Source organism: Aptenodytes patagonicus, chromosome 22, assembly GCF_965638725.1.
Source record: "Aptenodytes patagonicus chromosome 22, bAptPat1.pri.cur, whole genome shotgun sequence".
Taxonomy (NCBI): Eukaryota; Metazoa; Chordata; class Aves; order Sphenisciformes; family Spheniscidae; genus Aptenodytes; species Aptenodytes patagonicus.
The window spans coordinates 6,175,308-6,201,513 of NC_134970.1; the positions used below are offsets into that span (position 1 = coordinate 6,175,308).

Sequence of the window (26,206 nt, forward strand, 5' to 3'; positions counted from 1 at the left end):
TAACAGAGTCTGGGGATGGAAGAAATGGCCAAACGCCTGGTATTTCTACACGGTGTCGCTGTGCTCAGTCATCAGGAGCAAATGGCAAGTGCTCGTAAGAGGTAAGCGACAAACTGGAAGCTCAGGTCCCAACTGCAGAGGGCACGAAAAAAAGGTAGTGAGGAATCATAGCTACATGTCTCCCTCTTCCAGGGAAGACCCAAGCTTTCTCGGGTGCCACCCCTGGCTCCAGGGACAGGGTAACGTGGACAGCCCCAGGGACAATCTGCAAAGCTAAAACAGAGAAAGAACCTTTCCACTGGCGAGTAAAACCTGGAATTGTCTGTCTGTCTGTCTGCCTTTCCTTCCTGACTCTTTCCAGTGTTGTAAATCGGTTTTCAACAAAATAAAATCACTATTGACACCCTGATAGGGTCTCTATTTTGTTGTTCCTGAATCTTGACTCCTGTGACGAGAAGCACCAGACACGGAGTTCCCTAAGAAGCCGTAAACGTGACCCGGGAGGCTTCGAGCTTCTCCTGAAGTATCACACATCCTCCCCTGATTCAGGAGTCCACCTCTGCCGGGCTCTCCTCCACTGAGCGGCAGAGCTGGCTATGCAGAGGTAACACAGAGTCAGAGTTTTGCAGAGATATATTCCTTCATTAGCAGAAAAGCCGGGAGAGGAGCAGGGGTCACCCTAAACTTGTCATGGTTTATAGTGGATGGTCTTACTGCAATTTATCTTGGCTGTCACACGTCTCTTTTTAGATGGGGATATTTGCATAGCTCTGACTGCACCATATTCCACAGAGTTCTCAGTGCCGTAAGAAAGAAAACACCGAAAGAAAATCTAGTGCTTTCATCCCAGAATAAGAGGAGCTCTGGATATGTCTGCACTGGCTGCTCTTTCCAGCAACTGGGACTGGGGATGCGTGCGGGGACCCTTGGGCCTCGCTCCGCAGCCGGCTCCAGCCGCCGCCGGCTTGACGCTGGCCCTTTGAAGCTGCGCCAGTCAGGAGAGCGTGGTGCGGTGCGGTACGGTGCGGTGCGGTGCGGTTTGGCGCAGAGGAGCTCCCAGCAGCTCCGAATCTCTGCCGAGGCTCGTCAGTCTCTGCGTTTATCAGGATCCCCATCTCCATAGCAACTGAGCACCTCGGAGGCACTAACGAATATTTCTGCACAACACTCCTTTGAAACGCAGCAACGTGATTAGCCACGTCTTGGAGATGAGGAACTGAGACACAGTCAGACTAAGTACCTTTTCCAGGTGCGTGTACAGGGTCTCTGGCAGAGCTGGGAAAGCTTTCCATGCCCCCATCTCTCATGCCACCACCTAGGACCGTCCGCCTTCCTTCATTTTTTCCTATTAGCTGATAAAAGACAACTGAAAATGGAATGGATTCCTCTAATCTGTTTTATTGCCCTTTCCTTCAGAGCCTGCAGGAGGAAAGGTTAAACGCGCTGATCTTTTTTTCATTTTATAAGATGTTCCTTGAGAAAGCAAGTGACATCTCCCTGCCCGGTTGGGACACGCGGCTGCTCTGGAACATGTTGGTCCCATGGCCAGCGAGAGAAACCGCCTCTCTCCCAAACCCAACTGCAACTTCACCCAAAACTTCCCTCCACAAACCACCTGCTCATGCGAGAGCGAGGGACGTGTGGAGGAGACATTATATATCGGGAAAGGAACCAGCTCCTGGCCGCAGGGAAATTCAGAAAACCCCGGGAAGCCCTTGAGCCCCGGGGAACTACAGGCCAGTCAGTCTCACCTCTGTGCCCGGCAAGATCATGGAGCAGATCCTCCTGGAAACTATGCTAAGGCACATGGAAAATAAGGAGGTGATTGGTGACAGCCAACACGGCTTCACTAAGGGCAAATCATGCCTGACAAATTTGGTGGCCTTCTATGACGGGGTTACAGCGTTGGTGGATAAATGAAGAGCAACCGACGTCATCTACCTGGACTTGTGCAAAGCATTTGACACTGTCCCGCACGACATCCTTGTCTCTAAGTTGGAGAGACATGGATTTGATGGATAGACTGTTCGGTGGATAAGGAATTGGCTGGATGGTCGCACTCAGACTTGCGGTCAAGGGCTCGATGTCCAAGTGGAGACCAGTGACAAGCGGTGTTCCTCAGCGGTTGGTATTGGTACCGGCGCTGTTTAACATCTTTGTTGGCGACATGGACAGTGGATCGAGTGCACCCTCGGCAAGTTTGTTGACGACACCAAGCTGAGTGGTGCGGTCAACACACCGGAGGGAAGGGATGCCATCCAGAGGGACCTTGACAGGCGCGAGAGGTGGGCCCGTGCGAACCTCATGAAGTTCAACAAGGCCAAGTGCAAGGTCCTGCGCATGGGTCGGGGCAATCCCAAGCACAAATACAGGCTGGGCAGAGAATGGATTGAGAGCAGCCCTGAGGAGAAGGACTTGGGGGTGTTGGTTGATGAGAAGCTCAACATGACCTGGCAACGTGCGCTTGCAGCCCAGGAGGCCAATCATATCCTGGGCTGCATCCAAAGCAGCGTGGCCAGCAGGTCGAGGGAGGGGATTCTGCCCCTCTGCTCTGCTCTGCTGAGACCCCACCTGCAGTACTACGTCCAGCTCTGGGGCCCCCAACGTAAGAAGGACATGGACCTGTTGGAGCAGGTCCAGAGGAGGGCCACAAAGACGATCAGGGGGATGGAACACCTCTGCTATGAAGAAAGGCTGAGAGAGTTGGGGTTGTTCAGCCTGGAGAAGAGAAGGCTTTGAGGAGACCTTCTTGCAGCCTTCCAGTACCTGAAGGGGGCTACAAGAAAGCTGGAGAGGGACTTTTTACAAGGGCCTGTAGTGATAGGACAAGGGGTAATGGCTTTAAACTGAAAGAGGGGAGATTTAGATTAGACGTAAGGAAGAAATTCTTCACTGAGGGCAGTGAAACACTGGCCCAGGTTGCCCGGAGAGGTGGTGGAGGCCCCCTCCCTGGCAGTGTTCAAGGCCAGGTTGGACGGGGCTCTGAGCAACCTGACCTAGTGGAAGGTGTCCCTGCTCACGGCAGGGGGGTTGCAACTAGATGATCTTTAAGGTCCCTTCCAACCAAACCATTCTATGATTCTACGAGAGTGGAGAGGTCTGCTCCCAGGCTTGACCAGGCTACAGCGGCTGGGTCGAGGCTGAGGTTTTCCACTCTTCCCATCTCCCCTCCTTGGCCAAAGCAGAAGCCACAATACCACCTTCTGGTAATCTCCATTACTGCATCGCCCTCTGCTCCCATCCTGCCTTCAACAAGGGCAAACATGCCACTGCCGCACTTGGACCACGAAGGCTTACATTCACAAGGAGTCTTTTAAAGCCTTCAAAAACAGCAAATTAAAGCAGGTGGAGCATTCCAGCTCCTTTCCATTGCTTCAGCCTATGATTTATTAGAGCAATTAAGTGCCTCGGTGCACAATCTGCATCGCCTGTTGCAACCGAATGATCTACCGCCCTTACAAGAGAGCGCAGCGTGTAAGGTTAAATTGGGAGTGTGAAGAGAATAAGCGATTTACAACTTGGAGCACTTGCAAACTTGTGGGTAAAGGCTTCGGGGGCTTTGCAGGCTGCCCTGGCATTTGCTGCCAGCGCAGAGACAAATTCTGCGGTTTTCAGCTCTGCCTTCCCGGCCTCCCTGAAGAACTGCCCTCTCGCAGGCAATGTCTCTTGAGAGGGACCCCAAAGCCCAGCTCTCGCCCACGCTGCCCGGCCCACAGGAGCGTCTCCAGGGACACCTTGAGGTCAACCCAGCTGATTCGGCAGCGCCGCTGATGCGATGGATGCCGCTCCCCAGCGTCTCAGCAGCTCCGGTGGGATGGATGCCTTCAGCGTGGGCACGTCACCCCGCACCGACCCCTCCGTCACCAGGCCGGCGTCCTCCTCCAGCTCAGCCGGGTACCGCCAGGCTCCTTCTCGGCTTCCACTTCCAGGGCGCTCACGGCATCTTCCGTCGGGACCCACTTACGGGCAGGTCAGTTGCCTGAAGTCTGAAGGACGGGCAGAGCCGACTCCCGCCCCTCCGGCCTGCTCACGCTTTTACCGCAGGCGCTACTTACTAGAGGGCTAAATAAAAGCCGCTTTGCCTTTCAGGCCTTTGCCAGAGCGCTGCGGCGCGGGCCGAGCCCTGACGGGGATACATACACCAACCTGATCTCCTTCTATGACCGGGTGACCCGCCTAGTGGATGAGGGAAAGGCTGTGGATGTGGTCTACCTGGACTTCAGCAAGGCCTTTGACACCGTCTCCCACAGCATTCTCCTCGAGAAGCTGGCGGCTCACGGCTTAGACAGGTGGACTCTGCGCTGGGTCAAAAACTGGCTGGACGGCCGGGCCCAGAGAGTTGTGGTGAGTGGAGTTACATCCAGTTGGCGGCCGGTCACGAGCGGTGTTCTCCAGGGCTCAGTACTGGGGCCGGTCTTGTTTAATATCTTTATTGATGATCTGGATGAGGGGATCGAGTGCACCCTCAGTAAGTTTGCAGACGACACCAAGTTGGGCGGGAGCGTTGATCTGCTCGAGGGTAGGAAGGCTCTGCAGAGGGACCTGGACAGGCTGGATCGATGGGCCCAGGCCAACTGTATGAGGTTCAACAAGGCCAAGTGCCGGGTCCTGCACTTCGGTCACAACAACCCCATGCAGCGCTACAGGCTTGGGGAAGAGTGGCTGGAAAGCTGCCTGTCGGAAAAGGACCTGGGGGTGCTGGTCGACAGCCGGCTGAACATGAGCCGGCAGTGTGCCCAGGCGGCCAAGGAGGCCAATGGCATCCTGGCCTGTATCAGCAATAGTGTGGCCAGCAGGAGTAGGGAAGTGATCGTGCCCCTGTACTCGGCACTGGTGAGGCCGCACCTCGAATACTGTGTTCAGTTTTGGGCCCCTCACTACAAGAAGGACGTCGAGGTGCTGGAGCGTGTCCAGAGAAGGGCAACGAGGCTGGTGAGGGGTCCGGAGAACAAGTCTGATGAGGAGCGGCTGAGGGAACTGGGGTTGTTTAGCCTGGAGAAAAGGAGGCTGAGGGGAGACCTCATCGCTCTCTACAACTACCTGACAGGAGGTTGTAGCGAGGTGGGTGTTGGTCTTTTCTCCGAAGTAACAAGCGATAGGACGAGAGGAAATGGCCTCAGGTTGCGCCAGGGGAGGTTTAGATTGGACATGAGGAAAAATTTCTTTACTGAAAGAGTGGTTAAACATTGGAACAGGCTGCCCAGGGAAGTGGTTGAGTCCCCATCCCTGGAGGTATTTAAAAGACGTGTAGATGAGGCGCTTAGGGACATGGTTTAGTGGGCATGGTGGTGTTGGGTCGATGGTTGGACTCGATGATCTTAGAGGTCTTTTCCAACCTCAATGATTCTATGATTCTATGATTCTATGATTATTCTTCTGCGTGGGAGCCTCTCCTCAGCCCCCCGACCCGCACCCACGGGGGACCCACGGCCAGCCCTCGGAGGGCCCTGTGAGGACAGCCCCATCTAGGCGCCCTCTCCCCTTCCCCAGGACGCCGATGGCTGTGCCCGAGGGGGGGACACGAGCGGGGCCGGCGGGCCCGGCAGATGAGGAGGGACGAAGCGGGCCCTCCCGCGGGGCCGCCTCACGGCGGGGCGGGCGCCCGGAGGCCCCCGGCGAGGCGGGGCGAGGCGAAGGGGGGACGGCGCATGCGCACGCCCCTCTCTCCCCTCCGCCTAGTCCCGCCCTCCGCCCCCATTGGCCGTCGCGGGGAGGCGGTGAGCCAATCGCGCGGCGGGAAGGCGGGCGAGGGCGGTGGCGCCTGCGAAGATGGAGGAGTACGCGCGTGAGCCCTGGTGAGCGGCGGCGGAGGCGGCGGGGCCCGGCGGGCTCCCGGGGGCGGCAGCAGGGGGGGAGCGGGGCCGGGCGGGCGCTCCCCGGGGCCGCTCCCCGGGGCCGCTTCCCCGGCGGCGGCGGGGCGGGCGGGCGGGCGCGCGCGTGTGACCTTGGCGGGGCCCCTCTGAGGGAGCAGGCGGCGGAGCAGGCCGGGCCGCGCCGGCTGAGGGGCTGCCCCGTGGCTTGGGTAGCCAAAACCCCGCCGGTACCGAGCCCGGCGGAGCCTCCCTGAGGTGGTGGTGGGGGGAAGGTACCGGCCTGGCGGCTAGGTCCTGCGGCCTGCAGCCCCTGGGCGCACGCTCCCCCTCAGCGCCCGGTGCCTCCGCCCGGTGCCTCCGCCCTTCTCCTTCCCCCGCTTCCGTGAGGCGGGAGCGCGCCGGCGCGGCGAAGTCAGCCGGCCTGGCCGCGCAGGCAGCCTTACCGCCGAGCTGGCGGCACCTAAAGCCGGTCACGTTTCAGTAGTGGCTTCGTAAACGTTCGCAGGCGCGTTGGTTGCAACGTAAAGGTTTCATTCGCGGTAATAAAGCATTCAAGTGAAAGCTTGGGCTCGGGATTAAGTATGCAGCGTTCTGCTCGCCTCTGCAAATGGAGACCCGTGACTGTTCACGAAGCTTTTCCCGAAGCTTTGCAGATTGCTCTGCTGCCACGTTTTAAGTTTCTCCGTAAATGTCAGCTCCGCCTTTCTACGGCACAAAGTTTGGGACATTAGCAAAGTAAATTTTATTTATTTATTGGTTGCTGTGGGCTCCGGGCAATCTCATTCTCCCTTTAGTAAGGTCATGCGATAGGGACGTTTTGCTGCTAAGCTGCAGGGGGGCCGTCGGGGGCCCCACGCTGTTTTTGTCCCGTTTTGCTGCTGGTCACCCCGTTATCTCTCTTCCCCCTGCAGCAACGTGGCGGGTTTCAGCCCCTCGGGGGTTGCTGTTTCTGGGAGCAGTGTGACCTCGCTGGAAGGTGACACTGTAGGACCTGGCTGTAATTTGCATCGCAGTCGCCTTCGTTGGACGCACGGATCGTTGCGTAGTCTCGTCTGTGCTGGGAACGGCCTGAACGGCTGACGGGGGAGGCGGAGGTCAGGCTGTTCAGGCTGGCATGTCATGACGGTTCGACGACGAGGGTGAAGTGCTGCCCCTTCTGCAGCAGAGCTGGTGTCAGGCTGGCGCCCTGCTGAACCGTCGGCGCTGAGAAAAGGCAGCTTTGTTCATTTAAAACGCGGCGGCCTCCGACTCTCGTGGTTCGTCGGCGGTTAGAAGAGCTGCAGGAGCTTGGAGGGATGCTTCACCCCCCTAAGAGCTCACGGGTGGTCAGAGCTGGCGTGGCACCCACCGGCTTTCCTTGCTCCGCTGGCCCTGCCTGCCACCCTCTCTTCTTTTTATCGAGCCAGACAGTGCTGTAAGCCACCGCAGCTCCCTCTGGGTGTGATCTGAGGTGTGGGGTATCCTCAGCCTCTCCGGTCAGTGGAGCTGGTACGTGGCTGCCCCGGGGCCCTGGCATAAGCGAAGTCCTGGCCTCTGCTCTCCTCATCTCTAAGCGATCTCAGTTGCCATCGGGAGTAGGAATCCAACCTTATCTTGCCTGTAGCAGTGAGCACATCATTTCCCTACTGGGAGGGGTCCCCTTAAAGTCAGGGAAGCAATTAACAGTAACATTAAGCTTGTAGATAAGTGCTAAATTAATAATGGAATAATCTCTTCTATTCTCTTCCGATTCTCTCCTCTACTGAAGTCAAGTGCTGCCAGGGGCTGTGGGGTGTTTTGTGTCGGCTTTCAGATGCACGCAGCGTCTCTCCGGGAGCTGACATACGAAATGGTGGTGCTGGTATCAAAGACATTTTCTCATTTAAAAGCTGCTCTTGCGGAGGCTTGGAGGATAGTTTAAGAGGAAAATTTAGAACCCCAAAGGTAACAGTTAATGAGCTTGACATCTGAAGTAGAGTTAAAGATGGAAAAAAAAAATCTGGGAAAGCATTCCGCGGTTGGGGTCTAATTAACATAGTTTCGGTAAAGAACAGGCACAATTTGCTAAATTGGAATTCTTTGGCCTTGTGAGTAAAGGAAGACCACTTGACATAATCTATTTAGATTTCCAGGAAGCCTTTTAACAAGGTCACTGTTTGCAAGCTAACGGAGGAAGAGATTTGTGATGAGATGTTTTATTCAAAACAGAGTAGATCAAAATCTGGACAGGAGACGTGGAGAAGAACAAAACAACAAAAAAAAACCCCCGAGAAGAAAGACTTAGTCGTTTTTCATCTTGGCATCTCTGACAACAGTGTGCCTGTAACCTTTTCCTGGTCATTAAATGCAGGAAATAGGGGAAGGAAAATAAGATGTGAAATGGGGCTAAATTACTTAATTTAGCCAAGGCTGGAGGGGGTTTGTGAGGAATATGAGATGAAAGCATGTTGCGGGCAGAGCAATAAAAAAGAAGGGTGATGCGTGGTGGGATAACGTACAATCCTTCCACTGGTTTCTAATCAGCGTGGGTTTGGGACCTGGATGTGCTGTCACTGGGGAGGACCAGTGGTGACGTCTGGGTGGGGTCCTGGTGCCTTCCGAACAGCCAGGCCATGCCAGGATGCAAGAGCAAAGCAAGCGAGCGATGCCACCTGTGCAAACAAGCAATTTACCTTCGTTTAGAAGGCGTGCGGAGCTGGCTACGCCCTCTCATTAAAGCGAGGGCGGAGGTAGGGAGAGGTTCAGAAGTAGGTCGTGAAAGCGAGGAGCCTGGGAGAACGTGTAGGAGGAGGGACTGCAAATTTTAGACCTTTTTTTCAGGAAGGAAAAACCCACCTCGTGGCAAAACAGGCAGTACAGCGAGGGGTCTGGGGGCAAGCGATGGTGTTTGTCCCTCCTTACAGCAGAAGAGCATTAGCGTAGTCCGTGGAGTGGAAAAGCGGCAGGTTCAAAACGGATCAGCGAAGGTGTATTCTCACGTGCAGGAGCTGGATGCCGTAGGGAGAACAGAAACGTGAAATTCGGAGTGAAATCGGAAACGCGCGTCGGTGCTGCTATCTGTGATTTGCTAACGTGAACACTGAGCTTGCCGTAGTGTTCAGTTTTGTGACCCCGCGTGTTGTGGTAGTCTGGTTTTTTTTTGCTAGGTTTTCTGATTATTGACAGTGCAGGAGTTACGGTCATCTGAGTGCTTGGCTTCTGCTGTAAGATTTTGATACAAGATGAAAGAAACAAAATGACTTTGTTATTTTATGCTTCGAAATTACCAGCAGTGGCAACAGAGGTTAATAGCAGGTTAGTGCTCACCTAGTTTAGGAGTTCAGTTTAGTGGTGGAGAGTTCCAAGGCTGTAGTGCTGGGCAGCGGTTTTGAACCCCAAATTAAAGCTCATCTCACCGGTGTTGAAAGCGTTTGCGGCGAGGAAGGTGCTCTGTGTTGCAAAGCTTTTGCTCGCTGGTCGGAAACATTCGACGCTCCGTGTTGTTGGAGGCAGGAACCGTGGCCTTCTGGACCTGTGACTAGATCTGGTTTTTCTTTGAATGAACTTCAAAGATCCAGGATGCATCAGGAAAAAACCTTTTCACTTTAACAAAAGGTGGCTGAAGTCTCTCTTTTAAGTAACGAGAACTAATGAAAAGCGTGAGTAGTTCGGGAAAGCGGTGTTTTGTGCCAGCCGTGAACTGAGTCGCACTGAATTTGCCACCTAAGTTTTCTGTCCAGAAAACGAGAACAGTAAATTTAAAGCTATTTGCGCTCCATAAGTAGGGCAGAGCTGGAATTCTGCAGAAGTTTTCCGTGATGGAAATACGTCTTTCTGCCTTGTGTGAGGAGTTCAGGCAATTCTTCTGTATATTTGATACTTACCGCTCCGGGAAGACGGGGTGGTAGGCTCTCAGCGACCGTCAAATTTGTTTTGCTGTGATACTGCCTGTGCGTGTGTTTTGTTGATGTCTGTTCAGCAAGCTGGATGTGAGACAATACAGCTGGCAGGCTTCATTTTCGCCCCGGTTACGCTCGGTGCATGAGTGGTGGATCCGTGACAGTTACTTGCACGGTTTAACGTGATGGAATTTAGTATTTTCATCTTTGTTTTTCTTTATAGTCCCTGGAGGATAATAGATGACTGCGGAGGTGCTTTCACGATGGGAGCGATCGGAGGTGGCATTTTCCAAGCTATCAAGGGGTTCAGAAATTCCCCAGTGGTAAGTAAAATCATTTGAGAGTGCGTTCGGAGTGCAGTCCTGCTTTCTCTGCCCGTCAACAGTGAATCTGGCCAGCCGAAGGTAAAGGAGGAGAAATCCCTGTGCGGTGAGAGGGACTGATTAGCGGCCTGCCTGTGATCCAGATGGGTCCTTCACCTTTCTGGGTGAAAGCTCTGCTTTCCCTGTTTGATCTGATGGCAGCCGGCTGCCCTCCCTTGCTGAGAGACGTCTCCCTCAGGATGGGGAAGTGGAGGGCGCAGCAGAATATGTCCATCTCGGCTGATCGTCTGCCTCTGGTTCTGTCTACGCGTAAAGATGTGAAGCCTGGGCTGTCCTTCCTCCTCTGGCCTACGCCTCTCCCTTTCTTGCAAGAAATGGAAAGACTCAAAGGAAGAATCTTTTTCGCCTGCAGATTTATATTAGGGGGTGTTACTTTCTTTAATTAATTTCTTAATTATTAACATTTTTTTATTAACTGGGTTTTTTTGATAGTCAGGTTTTGTTTAAATGCAGAAGTGTGTGTGAATGTGAAAGTTGAAGTTTAGCCGATGCAAGTCATTTAAGATGTTTCCACTTCCAGGATTCCTGCTGTAAATTTTTTGCTATAAACCTGTTGTAGAGACATTTGATAACATAAGATCCTGTTTCTACTTGAACGTTTGGTTTAAAACATTTCCCTGGCTTCATATAAAAGGGGTTTTTGTTGAGTGGTTTTTGGTGTTACTATGCGACAATTTGTTTGCCTAAACTTTCTTAATAAGCCATCAGTTTGAGGTAGGTTTCGTGAATAAATGTTTCCAAACCAGTCAGAGCCTGCAGATGCTTAACTTGAAAAGGATTATATGCTTTATGCCATTCTTAATTTTGCTTAAGACGTATTAAATAAACCTGTCCACACTTCTGAGTGCTTGTAGCAAAAATAAAACTTGGGTGTATGTTCTTTAAATTTAACATTTAAATTTAACTTTAAAATTAAATTTAAATTTAACATTCTTTAAAAAACAGTCATAATTCTGTGGGGTCCCGGATGACTCTGGAAGGCTCAGCGCTGCATTTAGAATTACATTTAGATTGCTTGCTTCTCTTAGCTACTGGGACTGGGCTGATGAGACAAGGACTAAATATTCCACCTGACCAGCAGGAACGACTAAATTTGGGACAACTGGTGAGATTGCTGCTGCCAGCCGAGCGCAGTGCTCCTGGTACATGGGCGTCTGCGACAGGGTTGAGGTGGTTTGTACTAAAGTAGGTAAAACACTGCTGGAAATGTAATACGACAGCGTGCAGGTCTCCTCAAACGCGGCCCCGTGGCACCCTTCCTCTGGGTGGGTTTCCCTGTCCTCCGTGGACAGAGTCTCCTCCCTGCGGTTACCTGCATGCTGCTGTTTGCTCCGCTGGTGTCCTCTGTGCAAACTGCGTCAAGCGACCGGGCGTCAGATGGGAACAAAGAAACGATAGACGTGGAAAAATAAATATGCTTATCTTGCTAAAAGTGTTACTTCAGATGTCTCGTTCGGTCCCCACTAGGCCACTCAGGCAAACTCTGAACTCAAATTGCTCAATGCCTGATGGCTGTAATTCATTTCTGTAGTTGACAGGTGTATTATAAGGGAGTGATAAATACTAAAGTATGTGTAAAATGCGGTTTCTGTCAGCTCCTGATCACAGCTGTTGAGGGAGCTTAGACCTATGTTGGGCCCGTGGCAAGTTTTTGCTATATACAAGTCAGATTGGCTGTAAGACTTCACTCTTTTATTTTAACTGTCATTGCTCTTTTATTGTAGGGTGTAAACCACCGGCTGCGGGGAAGTTTGACAGCTATTAGAACAAGAGCTCCGCAACTGGGAGGTAATTAATTTCGTATTGCTGTTGCAGTCAGTTGACTGTTGGTAGATAACCGGGGAATATCACGTGGCACAAGCGCAGTGACACCTGAGCTGTGGGCCAGCTGTGTTTCAGTGGGGTTTGTTAGTCCAAGCAATGAGTAAGCACGGTTCTGATGCATCCAGAATTAGTTTGGTGTGGAGGAAACACGCTTGTGTTCATGGAGTGATAAGCCAGGGTTAATGATTTTGTCATATTTTAAGCAGCTCTGTGCAGAGCTGCCTGGGAGCCTGTGCATTGTGCGCGGGGTTTTAAAATAAACAAAACTGACTCATTAAAAGGAACGCTCAAACTTGGAGGAACAATGAAGTGGATGGGTCGGGCTGGGTAGGATTTCAGACTGTTCCCCTGGGGTCAGCTAGGTAAATTTCAGTCATTTTTGTGAAGCGAGTTTTGCGCTTGGAAGTGTAAAAATCACAAAGCCGCAGCTTGAGTCAAAGTGGCGTCGTGACCTCTTAAAGGTCACGCTGTGGCCACGCGCTGCCCTGTGCCATTAGGCCGTTCTGACAGGCAAATTGAATTAATGCATTACAGGAGAAAAGGGGAGAGTGGTGTTGAGCACGGAACCGTTGGCTGCAAAGAAATCGGGGCCGCAGGCTGAAAAGGCTTTGTGGCTGCAGCCTGCGGGGTCTGTGCACAGAGAGAGGCACCTCCTGGTTTTTAGCTGGTGTTAATCTGGTATAAAGCGTTAGACACCTCAAATTAAGGAGGGCTGAGTTTATTCTAAATAGTATTTTTCCCCAAATGAGTCTGGAGGTCAGTATTTATTTTAATTTATAATACACATTGTTGTTAAAAGACTTCAGAATTTGCGTTCTGAAAACTTGCATTCTCTTTGCATCTGCCATACAATACCGACCAGTGCCCATCTTCTGAGATGCCAGGAGCAGGATTAGGATAAGGTGCGAAATTACTCTGCGTCATTCTCTATGAGGAAATATGTTTAAAAAGTGAAAAATATGAAAGTTCCCTGAGCTAATCTGGCTTTATTAGGATGGAAGTTCCGTTATCATCACTGTTTGGTAAGCTTTCTGTCATTAAATATAAATTAGTGAGATGATATATGAAACGTGTGTATGTGTAATACGTGTGTCACCTGGCAAGTTGAGAATTTTTCGCGGTATTGATTTTAACTTGCGTTTGGTTCTTTGTGGGTCTGAGTATCCTTCCACGTCTGAAAGCAAGCACGCTAATACTACACCATCTCTTGATTACATGGCTGCAGCGCGGCTGCTTTCTCTAAACCGGTTTTTGGGGTTTTTTTAACAGGTAGCTTTGCTGTCTGGGGAGGTCTCTTCTCCATGATTGACTGCAGTATGGTCAGAATGAGAGGGAAAGAAGACCCGTGGAATTCAATCACAAGCGGAGCCCTGACTGGAGCCATATTAGCTGCAAGAAGTAAGAAACTGAGGATATCAGATATCAGATAAAACTTCTGTACTCTGAATGTACAGTTCTCATCGTTACAGCGACGCAACAGTCTACGATACCCAAATTGGAATTTACTTCCTCAGAGAAATTGAAAGATAATCTGGAACTTTTGTCCTGTGCTTATGAAAGTAGTAATTATGTTCTCAAACATTAGCGGTGTTCCTTTGTTTCCTTGAGGAAGAGTTGCCCACTAATTATCCCTTTACTGGTGATGCTAATGAGGCTTAATGGATGCAAAATTACCGCTTCTGAGTCTGCTTATAGGAGAGACTGTAACTAAAGAAAGAGAGCTGTAACATGCGAAGCAATGCACCAAAGAAGTAAAAAGTGTCGTTTTGTGCTTTTTATTTTTAGATGGACCTGTTGCCATGGTCGGATCTGCTGCGATGGGAGGAATTCTCCTAGCTTTAATCGAAGGAGCTGGTATTCTGTTAACAAGATTTGCCTCCACACAGTTTCCCAACGGTAAGGAGCCGTCGGACTGTGGCATCGCCAGGCTTTTATAGTGCAGTCTTTACTAGCGTACCTCTTCCAGTCATTAGTCTTACCACAGAGTGAATCTACTCTGCCGGTTGCCAGCTTCTAAGGCTGTAGAAAGTCAAGGAGGAGCCGCACGCTGCCGGTGACACCGGACTGTCATCAGCTCCTCCCCACGGGGTGGCTGGAGGCTGCATGGCTGAAAGCAGGGACGACCCCGCTGTCCCCGTCTTCTGCCCTGTCCCCTGATGCAGCCACGCAAGCTGTCAGATGGTGGCAGCAGTATTGTAGTCAGCGGCGGGTGACGCAGCAGGTTTGAGGGAATAGCAAGCCGCGGGCAAGAGGGACGCTGCTGGCAGGCTGGCTGTGCTCTGTGGGTGAATGTGCGGGCAACCCTGGTTTAAATGAGGTGATCAAGATCAGCAGGCAGATACAGATAAAAGATTTCAAAGAGGGCTGCTGGCGGCGGCGTTTTTTTCCTAAACTGCTTCAAAAACTAGATCCCTTTTTTTTTTTCCCTCCCCCTAAGTAAAATGCAGGCTGAGGTGTCAGTTAGCCGAGTCGGTAACCGTTTGTGTAAATACTTGCCTGTGCAAAATACTCCATACCTCTGTTGGCCCACCTTATTTTGGGAGGAATACAGACAAAAACGCTAGTGTTTGTTGAAGGGATTAGTAGCAAGCCACTAATTCCTGAGAGGCTTCCCTCTCAGCTTTGTTCACTGATGTTCTTTGTTCAATCTGAATTATAACAATTTCTGTTCTTAATACAAAGGCATTTTAAAATTAATCTGCGTTACAGAAGGGGTATCATCTGTCCGTTACAATTTATTCTCTCTAAAATTAGCATACAGTAAACGTATTGCTTCCCTCCAGCAGAACGTCGGTGAGAGGAGTCGGGAAGCTGACTCCACAATCATTTGTTCCGTTTCACTGGCTTGCTTTATTGTCGGGCAAGTCGCCGTGGGTAAACCTTTACAGAGTGGCTAAGTTCAGCTGAAGGGCAATAAGGCATAGGTTTCCAGCTCCTTTAGGCGACTGAAAATGTTTCCCTCTCACTGCTCCGATTCATTTCCCCATTAGTAAAGGAGATACTCTGTGTTGGACTGAGGCTCTTGTCAACGCGTAAAGCTCTTGAACTCCTTTGAATGAAAAAAAAAACCAATGTAAAGTCTTGTTATTGGCTTCATTAATTTTAGAGGGGATTTATATTAAAAATGCTGTGAATGTGTTTCATGCTTTTAGGAGGAAGGATCTCTTGTCTTTTCCTAATATTTGCCTTCTCTTGCCTTATTCGCAGGCCCTCAGTTTTCAGATGACCCCTCCCAGCTGCAGCCCTCTCCATTTGGCGACTACAGACAGTACCAGTGATTATCCTCATTCTCCTAGTCCATGTTGTACCCGGGCTGTAATTTAAAATGCTGGAGGACCGAGATGTGGTATGTCTTTACACCAGTGGTAGTCTCTTACGCAAACCATGCCAAGAGGACCTTCAGCACTCTTCAGCGTAAAGCTGCACAGGAGAACTTTCAGAAGATGACAGATCTATTTATTCATGATAGATTCCATTGCTGTAGTGTTGATACATGTCTGATAGAATACACGTTGATTTAAGACAAGGACCACATGGAGTCTTGTCATCCTTTGGACATGGACTGAAGTGAAAGTCTTTGGAGGCTTCTCTGGGATGTGGCGTTGACCATCTGCAGTGAACGCAGCTTGGAATTTAGCCACTTCCCTGTCGGATTTAGGTCGCTACACGTATTTCAGCTTAAGGAAAACAATTCATCTACACGCAGTTTTACATTCCTAAAGTGAATATTATTGGGAAAATGTGCAAGCCAGTGAAAATTACTTCCAGCAATATATATTTCGCTGCTGTTCTTTGTTTCCTCCGCTGCCGCCACGCAGCCCAAGTTCTTTGGTTAAAGCAGAATCTGCCGTTTGTGGATCCGCAGGCTGCAGCCGTACCTCCGCCTTCCCCTAAACCCGCAAGGCTTTCAGCCCCTTTTAGCAGGAGGCGGCAGCAAACTAATCCTTCAGCTCCGCTGCTGCTTACTGCGGCCCTCGCAGCGGGCCTGGAAGGGAACACCGCAGACAGCTTCCCCCTCCTAGAACTGCGGTGAGGCGTGTGTAGGAGCCCCGAACAGAGAACGCGTGGGCCTGTGGGGGCTGGAGGGGGAAGCGTTGCACCTGCCTGCGTGCTGCCAGCGCAGCCTCTTGCCTTTTCACCTCGGATCCAGTCCCGAGCACAACTAAAACATCTGCTCTGTGTTTTTGTTCTTAAACTCCAGTTGTGGAGGCATGTTCCCTTTTGCCAGCAGTTAAAAAAAATCATATCCGGTGAGGTTTTCTGTTGTTAATACTAGTTAATACTATTGTTTGCTGGCAGTTCCTGATAGAATACCCATATTCAGAAAGACTTGCGTAATGTTATCTGAGCCGCTTCGTGGCTTTTCCTCTGCCCAGGAAGGAGCTTGACCTCTGCGCTCTGTCAGGAAACTAAGTCAGACCCCTGTAGTAGGAGGAGAGGATGGAAATAACAGAAGCGGTCACAGTAATGGTCGACCAGTGGCTGAATTAGCGTTGTACGAAGCCTGCATGCACGCGCGAGATCCTGAACGTCCATGTCCTGTCATCCTGTGAAAGCGACATTTTCCTGTTTCCACCCCCCTGCCTGGCCTAGAACCGCTCCAGGACCGCCGGGGCTCGCATCTCTGGTACCTTGCTGTTTTGTGTAGCTGCTGGTGGTGTGTAATTTTCGAAAACCTTAAGCGCAAAAGCAGAGAGTGGGAGTGTGTGTGTCTGTGTGTGTGAAGGCTTGTCTTCCTTTGCCGCTTACCTGGTTCCTCTGGCGAATTGTCAAGGCAATTTTCTTGGTTTGTGTCAGTCGGCCGGTGCCCTCTCCTGTTCCCGGTTGAGACCCTGGCCGTAGGGGAGTGGGTGAGTCTCTGGTCTTTGAGAGAGAATTACACTCGGCTCTCAGCAGCTGCGGAGCCTCCCCCGTGTATCCAGATGTGCGTGTTAATCACCAGATGTTTTCCCATACTCTTGATTTGATACAGGCTTAGAGCACTCGGGCGATGTTCAAATCTGCGTGCAGCTCCGGGGTTTCGGTCTCCGGCCTGGCCCTCGCACCGCTGAGCTCTCCTTAGGGGTTTGCTGGGAGGCGAGACGACTCAGCCGAGTCCTCTCCTGCCCGTATTTAAGCAGCAGCCTGGAGCACGTGGGTGACCTCTCCCACCAGTGCTTTGTCGGGGAGCAGGCTCGGGCCGGGGAGGGACACGGGGGTGCACAGGGGAACCTCCTGCTCCCCACCCTGGCCCTGCCTTCCTGGTCCCCAAAGCCAGGCCACATCCAAACCTCTCAAAAAAGGGGTCACCACACAACCCTTCCCTGCAGCAGCGACTCCCCGCCTGCCGGGGAGAGCAGGGACACGTGCTGCCGGTGCTGGCTGTGGCCCGGGGGCTGCGGTGGCCCTGCCAGGCGCTCCTCCCTCAGCCCTCTGTAAGGGGACGGGCTTCGGCTGCCCCAGAGGAGCTTTGCTCAGCTCAGCTCTTCCCCTCTAATCCCCCTTGACCGCCTGCGCTGGACGGTCGCTCACACGCTTCTGCGCAAGGTTTAGAGTGTCCCTTCACTCCCCAGACACCGACCGGGTTGCGGCATCTAGAAAAGATGCACGGGCAGCTCGTGTCTCACCTCCTCACCCTCGCTGATCCCAGGAGGGAAGCCTTCGCCCGGCCGGGGAAGCATTTCCTCCCCTCTCACCTCCACAACACCCAAGAGGTTCCCATGTTTTATTTTGGCCCTTGGGGCTGTCCAGCCTCGCTGCTGCGGCCGGACGGATCCCGCTGCCCCTCACGGGTGCTCCTGCCGTTCAGCCTTTGAGGGGACACGCTCCTGGGGGGTGCTCGGAGCCCTCTCCCCAGAAGCAGCCCACACCCCGAGCAGCTTCGCTACACCCACCCCAAAAAACCGAGACGGACACCAGCAGCACGACACTGAACTATTGACCTTTTTATTTCAATCAGCTACAGCGGCTCTACATTCCCCTAAACACACTGTCCTTCCTTTACTACCACAGACAGCGAGGGAGCCGAGTACACTGCGGTGGCAGCAAGTCTTTTTAAAGCTTAGTATTAAATATTAAATATTCTCTCATTTATGTTTACATTACTTTGTCAAGGAAAACAAACAAACAAAAAAAAAAAGACAATTAAAACTTAAGTTACATGAATCTGTGCCTGTGCCCTGGGCAGCAGCACCGGGGGCCGCAGAGCTGCCCCCAGCAAGGCGGCTCTGCTGCGAGGGATATGCAAAAAATCTCTGGCCCCGGGCCTGGTAGTGCGTGACTCCGCTCGCTCCGGCGGTGAGCTCGGGGAGGGGGTGCTCGGCTGTGCCGGGAGCGGGGTACCCGCGCCCTTTGCTTTCGGAAAGCGGCATGCCTGGGAAGGTCGGATGACCCCGGTGCAGCTGAAACGCTGTCTGGAGGAGGCGAGGCCGCGAGAGCGCGGCAGGGCTGGCTGCCGGCGCCTGCGTCGCCTCCCCTCAGCCCCAGCAAAGTGCGTGGGGAAGGGGGTGAGGATTTGGTCGACAACTTTGCTAAAGAATTTTTCTTCCCCCCCCCCCTAAAAAAAAAAAAAAACAACCAACCAACCAACAACCCCAAACAGTTTTGAGTCTTCCTTTGATTTTAGCAAAGACAGAGTTTAAAAAGCACTTAGGAAGCTTGTACTAAAATCGGGCGCCCTCAGAGGAGAGAGTCGTCTGTGCACCCCCCTTCGAGTCCGTAGCGAAACTCCTGCAGGTTCGACACCCCGTAGAAGTGGACGAAGGCCGCAGCCACCACGAGCACGTGGAAGATCTGATGCGACTGAAACTGCGGGGAAGCGAAAAAGCCCTTTAGACCAGACCAAAGGGGACAAAGCAACACCGGGAACACCTCCTCCTCTTCCTCCTCGCTGCTTCCGCACCGCCCTAGGACCGTCCTCCGAGCTCCACTTCTCCCTCCTTGCTCCCAGGCAGCGTTTTCCACCCCGTACTTTGGCCCGCCCTGCCTGCTCGCAGCAGCCGCTCAAGGTCTGGCTGCCAGCACACGCGCTGGGGCACACCAGGACCCCCCCCCCTTCTCCTCATCTCAGAGTTCCCCCCCCTCAATCCCCCTCCCCAGCCTCACAGCTGCCCCCCCCCAAAGCGCCCCGCTCACCGCCTCGTCCCACACTCACCCAGATGTCGAACTTGCCCGGGAAGAAGCGCTCGGGTATGCGTGCGGCGTACAGCCCCGCGCCCGTGATGTACATCACGGCCATGAGGAAGAACCAGCCCATCTGGCCGACGGTGGTGGCTTTCACGAACCCTTCGGCGATGGTGAAGTGCATGGTGGGCACCACGCCGCTCAGCCCCAGCCCCAGAAAGACACCTGCGGCGGAGAGATCAGCAAGTGGGAGCGCAGCGGGGACGGGGCGCTGCTCCTCCCCGCCAGCTGCCCTCGCACCCTCGTCCTGCGCAAAGGGAAGCTCCTGGAGGCACCAGCAGCTTTTCCTCACTCGGTCCTGGGTTATCCAACCCCCGGGGCATTTATCCTCCACAAAACGAGGGATCTGCAGCCCCACGTCCCGGTGAAAACCAGTGCTGACCCGCGGTGCTCACTGGGCAGAGCTGGCCACGCAGACGGGCGCTCTCCGTACAGCGGCAGGGCTGCGGCAGCTCCCGCTCCTGGCTACGGGAACGGCTCTTTCGGAAGGTGCCAGCCCATCGGATCGCACCGAAGCCTCACGGGCGTGAGGAACGCAGCAGCCCCAGCCAGCCCTTCGAGGAGAGGCTTTGCCAGAGTCAGTTGTTCGGTGAAGCTGCTTGGAGCTCAAGGGGAAGGTGCTAATTAGCAGTGCCGATATTTTCAGCTCTGGCATCTAATTAGTTTGGCAGAGAGCAAACGGCACCGCAGCGAGACACCAGCCCAGAGCGGCTGCGCCTTGTACTCACAGCAGGATCTCGCTTCGCACCGGGGGAGGACAGCAGCCCTCTCCAGGAGCAGGCAGCCGGGATCTCTGCCAGCGTGCCAACACCAGCGCTGCCGTGGGGCAGCGGTGGGGCTGGCAGTCCCACCCTGTCCCCTGCCCTCTTCTGAGGGGGGTCTCGTGGGTCACGCGCCCGGCCTCCAGCTCAGCATCGTCTCTCGTCACGTAGCTGCGAGAGACGTTTTGCTGCAGGAGCCCCCTGGGGAGGCGAGGGCAGGCGGAGGCGTTTCTCCACACTCACTGGTTCTCAGCGAGGCCGATTTAATCTGCAGAGGCTGCAGCGGGGGCAAGACAGGGTGTGAGCGCGGAGCGGGCTGGAGGCAGCCTCGCCCTGCAGCTTCCAGGAAGGCAGGTACGTGCCAGCGTGTAACTGGCAGGGGACAGATGAGGGAACCTCTCTCCTCCTCTGCCTGAGCTGCGGGTTCGCGCTGCCAAACCGCTTCCCGGAGAAAGGCGGCTTCGCGCGGCACAGCCCCAGGCCACCCAGCCGCCACTTACAGGGCTATTTTTAAACGCTGTCTGCCCGCTCCGAACCTCAGGCTTGCCGAGTGCCGGGCGGAGCTCGGGCCCTGCTCAGCGGAGGATCTAAACCCCCGGCACAGCGAGAGGAGGAAGGAGACCTCCCCCTGCCAGGAGCTGCTGCAGGGCGGGGCGCTGCTCTGGGGGAATTAATTCTGCAGATGCCGAGAGCTCTTCCCAAATGGGAAGAGGAGCCATCCCACAATGGGATCTTCCCAAAGTGCCTCCCTGAAGCCCTCCCGAGCTCCCTCCCGGGGCTGGGGACTCGGGGTGAGGAGGGAGAACGCCTACCTGCTCTTGTCTGCCTGTGCTTGGGGGTGGCAAACCGGTCCCACTGAGCAACGATGATGGCAGAGATGCCCAGGACACAGACGATGGAGAGGTAGATGAGTCTTGGCTGCGGGGAGCAGTAGAACGAGTAGTAGAGCCACGGGACAAAGCTCCCCATGATCAGCAGTGCAATTCCCGAATAATCCAACCTGCAGCCGGGGTGCAATGACAGAGAGTCACGGGTGAGCCCCAAAATCCACCCCCCCGTCCTTGTGTCCTCTTGGTAACGGTGCGTCGGTACCCTCCAGCCTGTCTGCGCCCAAATGGGGTCACCAGGGCCAGACAGGCAGCCACGGCCCCGCCGGTGAAGCTGCGGGCCCAGAGAGCGGAGGAGGGCTGCGCTCGGGTCTCATCAACGCGATTTGGGACGTGAGAAAGGGCCTGGGCACGTACACGGCTCCTGGGGATGCCAGCAGAGCTCGGCAGGAGCACAGAGGATGAACAGGAGCCAGCCGAATACGAGACGGGCCGTGCACTCAAAGCACCACGCCAGGACACGGCGGGCGCGAGTCCTTGCACGTACGGATTTGACTGTTACCCTCCACTGCAAAGTGCTTTCGGTCTATTGATCCAGGAACCATTTCACCACCGAAACGCAGCCGCTTGCGTTACCCCCGCCGCCGCGGCGGCCGTGGCAAGCACCTTCCCCGCTACGCAGGAACATTTCTGCTGAGGGCACAGCAGCACAGTTTGTTCTGCAGACACGATCCCGCAGGATCTCTGGGGTTTGCGCAAAGGAGATCGGCATGATTTCCCAGCAAGCAGCACCCAAGCAAATGCCTTTGACAGACTTGCCCGAGCAAGATCTTATTTGAAAGCCTTGCTGCTGCCCTGCCTGCGCCACGAAGGCTGATGTGAGCTTAACTCGAAGAGCAGCCCGCGCACCGACCTCGGGGAGAGGCGCCGGCCGCTGCCCAGCCTTTCCACTTCGCCAGGAATCCTGTTTTGTTTTGTTTCTTTCAATTTGGTTTCAGTCCAAACTGGATCCAAACCAGAGTTTTTGAAAGCATCCAGTAAACTGGAAACTGCCAAACTGCCGTGTCTCACGAGACCGAGACCCCTCCTCAGTTCACTGCTACGAGGGGCACAAAGGCTGTTCCCGTGGGAGCTGCGGGTTCCCAGGGTCCCCGTCTTTATCATCCGCCTGAGGGCGTCTGAGCGGGCAGTTTAAGGTGCTCAGGCACAGGGCAGAGCCCTCCGGGACCCAGCCGCGGTTCCCTCTCGACTCCAGGCCGGATTCAGTGAATTCAGTGTTTTTATCCCCAAGGATAAAACATTCGGGAACGCAGCGCTTTCCAAGAGGAAGTGCTGTGAGAACTCCACACCTCCTACGAGACCACGCAACCGCACTCGTGCTGACTCACTTCGAAAAAGTCCGCGAGACCTTCTCTGAGTGACAGTAGACAGTGTGGAAAAGCCAGGAGAAGCTGAGGCACAGCACCGCTCCCAGGAAGAACATCCCGAACACCACCTTCTCCTGGAGAGGAGCCATGAAATACATGTTGGGCCGCAGCATGGTCAGGATCCCCAAGCAGAGGAACAAAACAAAACCTGCAGGGAAGACGCCAAAGGGGCAGTCAGGCGGAAGGGAGAGCGAACGGATTCAGCGAAGAGCCAGGAGAAACACGGCCCTGGCTGTGCTCTGCAAGGCAGGACCTGGACGCATCCTGCTCGCAGTGCACCCGGAGGTGCCCAGTCGCACCCGGGGCTGGCTCGGCAGCGGGCCGTGAGCTGAGGCTGTCGTTACCGCAGGCGAGCTGAGCAGGGGGCAAGGGCACGGTCAGGCGCAGGGCGAAGAGCCACTGACCGTCCCCGGGTTTCAGAGGAAAGTGCCGCGAGGCTTTCCTGTTTTGCCCAGGACGCGCTCCCCCGTCCCGCTCTCGCGGAGCGTCGGCAAAGCCACAAACCGTCGCTGAGCCCAGCCCCGGGGCCCCGCTGCGAGGAAGTGCCCTGGTCTTCCTTCACCCTCGTGACCGAGCTGCCTGCGCGCGCGGGACCAGGCAGGGGTACGCGATCCTCAAAGGGAAGCCCCGGGCACGGAGAGGACCCCAGCGCCAAGCAAGTCCCGGCCGTGAAAGGCTACCCTCGCGCGCGGGGGCCAAGCCCACCTTCAGCCCCCGGGGCTACCAAACCATCCCCCCCCCCCAGTCACCTAGCAAGTGCGTCCAGATGTTGCCCGTCTCGGTGTGTATTCGGAAGATGCTCTTGAAGCAGGCTCGGAAGGACGGCATGGGAGGCCTGTGTCCGTGCAGGAGGTAATCGTTGTCCTTCAGCCAGTCGGGCAGCACGTCGTAAGGGATCACGCGCCAGCGCCCTTCCCACACCTGCAACACGCCAAGCTGCGCTGGTGACCCCCAGAACGTCGAGCCAGCCCAAAGGCTCACGTTTACTCACCCCGGGAGCCTAAGGTCGCAGGCGAAACAAGCCCAGCCGGGGCTGAAAATGCCCTGTAATGCTCCTCGGGGAGAGAAAGTTCAGCTTTTGCAAGATCAGCACCCTGTGGGATCCCTTAAGCCACCCACATCCTGGAGAGCGCTCCCCACCCGTCCCCCCAGGGAGTCGGAGGCGATTTGCACCCTCAGGTTTAACCCTTCTGCACCCGAAGTAACTGTTCCCTGCAGCGGGGAACTCCCATTTTGGTCAGGGAAGAGGGAGCCCCAGCTGGCAACAGAACCGGGCTGGCCCTCAGCCGATGCCACCGCTTACCGAACCGCAGTGACCGCGAGGACAGGCACCGGGTGAAACCAGCAACGGTGCTTGGTGCTCCCCGTCCCCGTTAGAGGAACGCAGAGGCACTGGGACTGCTCCCCAGGTCGCTGCTCGTCAGCGCGGCTGGGCAAAACCTCCAACACCCACCGGCGCTTCCCAGCCGCCATAATCCCCTTCCCGCACCGCTCCCGGGAGGCGCTGCTGGGAGGAGGCCCAGGCGAGCGGAGCCGGAGCAGGCTGCCGGCAGAGCTGCCTGGAGCCCCGGGAGCTTCGCCCAGACAGAGCGACGCATCCCAGCCCCTGCCCGCCACCCCGAGCCCCGGGCTTGGGGCATCAGGGCCTCATCGATACTCCAAAATCGGGACCGGGGAATCGCCACAGGCTCCCGTACCTTATACACAAACTCTTCCATCTTCTCCATGGCGTGATGAGCCTGCAGAGGCAGAGTCAGCACACGGACCACCTCCTCCTCTTCCTCACGGGCCGCTGGGCACGGCGGGTCTTCAGCCTAGAGGAAGAAACGTCGGGAGGAAATCATTCCTGCCCACGGGAGGAGGAACAGCGTGCGGAGAGCGGCGAGTCCCTTCTGAGAGCACCTGGAGCTTCATCCCTTCCTGAGGGGACAGGCAGGACCCGCCGGTCACCACCACTTACGCAACACGCTACTGTCTCAACCACCGCGGGCAGGCTAATCCCAGACTTATCCTTGTCGAAAGGCGGGATTACCGCGGGGGATTTTCATCCCTACAGCCAAGGCTGGAACAAGCCACTCGGCCCAGCCAGGAAACCCGGCTCTCCACCCCAGCCGTCAGCCCAACGCAGAGCGGAGGCAGCAGCTCTGCCCGTCCCGGCTCAACTCCCCCTCTCCTCCTTTTCCATTAGCGGGTTTGGGAAGGCGATTTCCAGCCCGAAGGGCCAGGGAACAGCCGGGTGACCGAGAACACCCCTTCGCTCCAAGCAGCAGCGCTGGCAGGCGGAGACACCGCATCTCGGCTGACATCTCTGCACGAGGGCTATCGCAGATCCACGCCTGCACGACCGGAGAGGTTTTTGGGCCAGCTCAGAGCACGGGCCAGCCGGACCGTCAGCGTTCGGGTGGCAAAACATCTGGCAGCCTCTCTGCGCTGACACAAAGCGACGGCTCGGGGCTCTGCACAACACACCCGGCCGGCCTGCGTCCTTCGAGCTGCTAAGGGGACGGCGGGCAGATTCCCAGGTTAATCCGCAAGGAGGGAGCGGAGCGGCTGAGCAAGGAGGAGCGGGCCCAGCCGCGGCTCCGGAGAGCACCCAGCACCCCGGCGAGGTGCCCGCTGGCCGCCCGCGGGGCGAAGGAAGGCTTACACTGGTCGAGCCGGCGGTTCCCTGGTCCCCCTTCTCCTCCAGGAGCGGCCCCAGCTCGGCCAGCTCCAGGTGGGCTCTCTCCCGGCCGCCGGCGGCCAGCCCGTTGCCCTGCCCGGCGGCGGAGGCTTTGCGGGACGCCATGGGGGGCGGCGGGGTCGGTGCCGGTGGCCGAGGGCAGCCGGTGTAGGTCCCTCCGCGTCCTTCTGCCGCCGCGCTGGGGAGGGAGGGAGGAAGAAGAGAGTTACCGGGACCCGGCCGGGAACCGACGGCCGCGCACCCCGCCCCGCCCCGCCCCGCCCCGCCCCGGGCCGGGCCGGGCCCTCCCCGGGGGCTGGGACCGACGGACCCGGCCCTTCCCGAGGCACCGGCGGGGCTGAGGCCACCGCCCGCCGGGGGAGGGGGGGGCAGCGCCCGGCCGCCCCCGTCGCCGCCCGCCCGCGCTCACCGGCCGCTACATCCCGCGCAGGGCGGCGGCGGCGGCACCGGAAGCGACGCTGAGGGAAGGGGCCGCTTCCGGTCGCGAGGCCCCGCCCCGCGCGGCGACGACGCCCCCGGGACGGATCGGCGGGGCGCAGCCCGGGTCTCGCTTTCTGATTGGATGCAGTCGCTGTCTGTCTCTCTCTTCCCCCCGCCCCGCCGGCTGCCGGCCGCTGCGATTGGGCGAGTCGCCCGCCTGACGTGCCGGCGGGAGGCGCTCTAGCCCGGCCGCGCGTCTCACTGGCCGCGCGCTCGGCTGCCCCCTACGGGCGGGGCGTCGCGTCGCCCCGCGCCGCGCCGGGAGCGCCACCTCCGGGAGTCCCGTGATGGCGGCGGGCGGGCCCGGACCGGGGAGAGCCGGGGGAGCTTCCGCACCCCGCGGCCGTACCGGGGAGGGGGGAGCAGACCCCCGCGGGGCGAGGGCCGGGCCTGCGCCGCCCTCGGGCCTGCGGTTATAGTGACGCTGCAGCCCCGTTACCACGGCAGCGCAGGCCTGAGGGGCGCCCAGGCCGGAGAGGCCAGGCCCAGTCGTCCGTCCGTCCCTGTCCCTCTGTCCCCAGTGGCCGTCGGCCAGCCCGGCACCGCCCTGCCCGCACACGGGTCCCCGCTGAAGGCCGTCGAGGGCTTCCCCGGCTGCCGACAGCCCCGGAGAGCAAACGTCCGCAGCAATAATTGATGGCCGAGGTCGCCCTCGGCCTGTCGGGGCCGGCTTGTCTTTCCCTGCCCGGAGGTTTAATTACCTCCGCTAACGACAGCCGGGACTGGAGACTCCCCTCCACCCTCCGCCACCGCCCGGCACAATGGCGGATCCTGTTCCCCATCAATCATTCATGCCGCTGCCGCTGGAAGGGGTTTCTTGGGGGCTGCTCGACCGGGAAGCGGGGGGGTGGGGGGGCAGGGGGAGGATTTTCCAATCTTCCCAGCGTTAAATAGGCGCTGCCGGTGCCGGGGCAGGTCGGAGGCGCCTGGGTCACCCGCTGGCCCCGCAGGGTGAGTGGTGGCGGGGTTTGGAGGGGACGCGGGGTTTGG

At 56.1% G+C, this 26,206-nt stretch overlaps 2 protein-coding genes across 3 annotated transcripts; one reads left to right on the plus strand and one right to left on the minus strand.

The window, feature by feature from the left end:
- The first annotated feature begins 5,723 nt into the window (after positions 1-5,723).
- TIMM17A (translocase of inner mitochondrial membrane 17A) lies at positions 5,724-16,794 on the plus strand. Its single transcript, XM_076358255.1, has 6 exons — positions 5,724-5,795; positions 9,894-9,993; positions 11,778-11,841; positions 13,147-13,275; positions 13,663-13,773; positions 15,085-16,794. Exons 1-6 carry the CDS (start codon positions 5,770-5,772, stop codon positions 15,153-15,155), a joined length of 501 nt encoding a protein of 166 aa, XP_076214370.1. The 5' UTR covers positions 5,724-5,769; the 3' UTR covers positions 15,156-16,794.
- A 987-nt stretch (positions 16,795-17,781) lies between these two features.
- Positions 17,782-25,188, minus strand: ADIPOR1 (adiponectin receptor 1). Of its 2 annotated transcripts, none has more exons than XM_076358254.1 (8): positions 25,146-25,188; positions 24,701-24,914; positions 23,751-23,867; positions 22,803-22,974; positions 22,015-22,127; positions 20,612-20,799; positions 19,010-19,203; positions 17,782-18,663 (listed from the first exon to the last, which is right to left on the minus strand). In XM_076358254.1, exons 2-8 carry the CDS (start codon positions 24,839-24,841, stop codon positions 18,494-18,496), a joined length of 1,095 nt encoding a protein of 364 aa, XP_076214369.1. In that variant the 5' UTR covers positions 24,842-24,914; positions 25,146-25,188; the 3' UTR covers positions 17,782-18,493. The 2 variants fall into 2 exon arrangements, with proteins under 2 accessions (XP_076214369.1, XP_076214368.1); XM_076358253.1 differs by having other exon boundaries at positions 22,015-22,201.
- Between the last annotated feature and the right edge of the window lie 1,018 nt (positions 25,189-26,206).

Excerpts from the sequence above, each read along its gene's own strand:
- TIMM17A (XM_076358255.1), top strand. The coding sequence starts at position 5,770 with ATGGAGGAGTACGCGCGTGAGCCCTG. Across the intron at positions 5,796-9,893 it reads GAGTACGCGCGTGAGCCCTG|TCCCTGGAGGATAATAGATG; the intron begins GTGAGCGGCGGC and ends TTTTCTTTATAG. Across the intron at positions 9,994-11,777 it reads GGTTCAGAAATTCCCCAGTG|GGTGTAAACCACCGGCTGCG; the intron begins GTAAGTAAAATC and ends CTTTTATTGTAG.
- ADIPOR1 (XM_076358253.1), bottom strand. The coding sequence starts at position 24,841 with ATGGCGTCCCGCAAAGCCTCCGCCGCCGGGCAGGGCAACGGGCTGGCC. Across the intron at positions 22,202-22,802 it reads CATCTGGACGCACTTGCTAG|GTTTTGTTTTGTTCCTCTGC; the intron begins GTGACTGGGGGG and ends TCTTCCCTGCAG. Across the intron at positions 18,664-19,009 it reads CGGGCAAGTTCGACATCTGG|TTTCAGTCGCATCAGATCTT; the intron begins GTGAGTGTGGGA and ends GCTTCCCCGCAG.